Source organism: Bison bison, unplaced genomic scaffold, assembly GCF_000754665.1.
Source record: "Bison bison bison isolate TAMUID 2011002044 unplaced genomic scaffold, Bison_UMD1.0 scf7180017864512, whole genome shotgun sequence".
NCBI classification, from domain to species: Eukaryota; Metazoa; Chordata; class Mammalia; order Artiodactyla; family Bovidae; genus Bison; species Bison bison.
The window spans coordinates 2,766,872-2,769,787 of NW_011495066.1; the positions used below are offsets into that span (position 1 = coordinate 2,766,872).

At 45.4% G+C, this 2,916-nt stretch overlaps 1 protein-coding gene across 1 annotated transcript in view; it reads right to left on the minus strand.

Moving 5' to 3' along the window:
- Positions 1–2,916, minus strand: part of GPR143 (G protein-coupled receptor 143) — a 30,130-nt gene that overhangs the window by 21,506 nt on the left and 5,708 nt on the right. The window contains exon 2 of the mRNA XM_010829902.1: positions 2–89. Coding sequence (XP_010828204.1) covers positions 2–89 — 88 coding nt within the window. The remainder of the gene's footprint in view (position 1; positions 90–2,916) is intronic.

Genomic DNA, 2,916 nt, shown 5'->3' on the forward strand with positions numbered 1-2,916 from the left:
GGCAGGCCACACATCTGTGTTGTTCACGGCAGAGATGTCGTCCACGAAACTCGGAAACCCTAACCACACCGCAGATCGGACCGCGATACCTAAGGGGCAACCAGGTGATAACGCTTTCTTTGTGTCCGCTCCTGACTCAGACCTAAAGGGGGCCTGCTGACTGTAAAAATGATGGATGGACAAATGGACACATGGACAGATGAAAGGATGGATGGATAGAAGATAGGAAGGGAGAGAGAAAGATGTGAGGGAGGCAGAGATGAAAGATACACATGTTGGTGGGTACAGGAGAGACAGAGGAGAAAAAAAAAGAGACTCAGAAGATAACGATTATGGTTGCAGAGCAATCCCCGGCGCTTTGATTTCCACTTCCACTAACATCAGCTAGAGTCATGTTCCTTATTTTGGTTGGTCATTTATTTGCCTCTAAGAAGCAACTGTGTGAATAACAGTGTGTGTTTCTTGGCTGTATTTTTAGTGTCCAGCTTAACTAGTCCTCATGTTAAAAAAAAAAAAAGAACGACTGAAAAAAAGCACATTCTTTCTTTTTTAATTTTTTTAAAAAAGGATGTATTGATTTATTTTATTGATTGGTCTTTGTTGCTGCTAACAGGACTTTGTCTAGGTGCCGCGAGCAGGGGCCTCTACTCTTGGGCTTCTCATCTCTGTGGCTTCCCTTGCTGCGGAGAACCAGCTCCAGGGCACCTGGGCTCCAGTAGTTTCGGCACCTGGGCTCAGTAGTCATGGCTCGTGGGCTCCGTACTTGTGGTGCATGGGCTTAGTTGCTCTATGCCATGTGGGATCTTCCCTGACCAGGGATGGAACTCGTGTGCCCTGCACTGCAAGGTGGATTCTCAACCACTGGACCACCAGGGAAGTCCCGAAAAAGCTTATTCTGAAGTTGTGAAAGAGAGTTCTTCTGTTCTTTTTAATAAAATTAAAAGTTGAAGATTTTCACAAGTTAGCTCTTGTAATCTACTTTTGACATTTATTATTTGGGAGTGTTCCTTGCTCTTAGATCCAGATATCTAATTCGCCTATAATCAGTATCCACACTCGACGTATATAATAGGGTTGTGAGGTTTGGGATAGCATCTGTTTGAGTGTACAGTGTATAACACAAAATGCTCAAGGGGAAATGAACAGTACAGACTTGTATACTAGCATAATGTGTGTAGTTGGCATACAAAACATATACTTCAAAATAGGCAACCAGATATACACTGTGTCCTACACCACCAAAGGGCATTATGGACACTAAAATCCTAAAGATGTCGCTTCTCCTTCTTAAGTGCAAATAACAGAAATGACGTTTTCTTCCAAATAGTGCTTTGTTGTTTTCACTATGGAGATCTGCTTTGAGCTCAGTAAACACCATATGTATATATATTTGCATGTATATGAGGTGATGGGTGTTTAGGAAACATTTTATGGTAAATGTGAGTCATTGTGCTGGATATCTAAACGTTTCCCAGTGCTGTATGTCAGTGAAGTGTCAGCAAAACTGGGGCGGGACTTCCCTGGTGGTCTAGTGGTTAGGATTCTGTGGTTTCACTTCCATGGCCCAGGTTCAATCCCTGGTCAGGGAACTGGGATCCCACAAGCTGTGCAATTTGTCCAGGAAAAAAAAAAAGATTTTAAAAAATCCGTCCGGGGGGGGGGGGTGGGGTAGGTGGGGGAGGCGGAATCACATTCCATGCAATAGGCATCTGTATTTCTTTCTGTCTTTATTTTGGCTGCACTTGGTCTTCGCAGGCTTTCTCTAGTTTCAGAGTGGGGGCTACTCTTCATTGTGGTATGTGGACTTCTCATTGCCGTGGCATCTCTTGTTGCGGAGCGCAGGCTCTAGGTGGGTCGTGGGCTTCAGATGTTATGGACCCCAGTCTCTGCAGCATAGGCTCAGCAGTTGTAGCTCACAGACTCTGGAGTACGCGGGACCCTCCTGGACCGGGGATCGAACCCACGTCCCCTGCATTGGCAGGCGGGTCCTTTACCACTGCACCACCAGGGACACCTTGGCATCTGTGCTTGTTATTTTTCAGCGAGGAGGTCCAGACACCCCCTGCCTTGCCCTGACTCCTGCTTCTGCTCATTTGCCCACAGTGCCATGTACCTTCCTTCAAAAGGTGAAAGGATGTACCAATCTTATTTCCTGACCCACCCCCCAAAAGATGTTTGGCTGCAACTCTATCTCCAGATATTCAAGTTACTGAAACTATTAAGATGCTTCCCCCAAATGCTTCAGCAGAATCAGGGAGAAAACCAACTTTTTAAAATTTAATTATCCTGCACCACACTCGCTTTGTCGCTAACAGAAAGGGACGTATTCCTTCCTGTCTTACTCCAGTCTGAAAAAGTGACTACAAGTTCCATAGCATGTGTCTGGAGTCAAGATTCTTGAGTGTCTCCAAGCACAAAACAGCAAGAGGAACAGGGGAGCCAACCCCTGGAACACATCCACCAGGTATCTGGTCAAGGTGGGCTAGAAGCTGCTGCGACACCCTCAGGACACGGAGGTGGAAGCCATTCAAATACCATCAGAGCCTCTCCTTCAAGAGCAGATGATTCCAACATGGCCAGCACCCGTCAGCACTCACAGAACACGGACGCTCTTTGGATCCTGATTTGAACTAACGAACGGAAAACTGGCATGTATGACATGCCTGAACATGTAGCGGTGACATGAAGGAATCGGTTTTCCTTATTTTTTAGGTGGCAATGATATCAGTGTGATATATATATATATATATATAATTACATATTATAATATGATACTATATTAAATATACACTTAATATAACATATTGGGCTTCCCTGATGGCTCAGAGGGTAAAGTGTCTGCCTGTGATGCAGGAGACCCGGGTTCGATCCCTGGGTCGGGAAGATCCCCTGGAGAAGGAAATGGAAACCCACTCC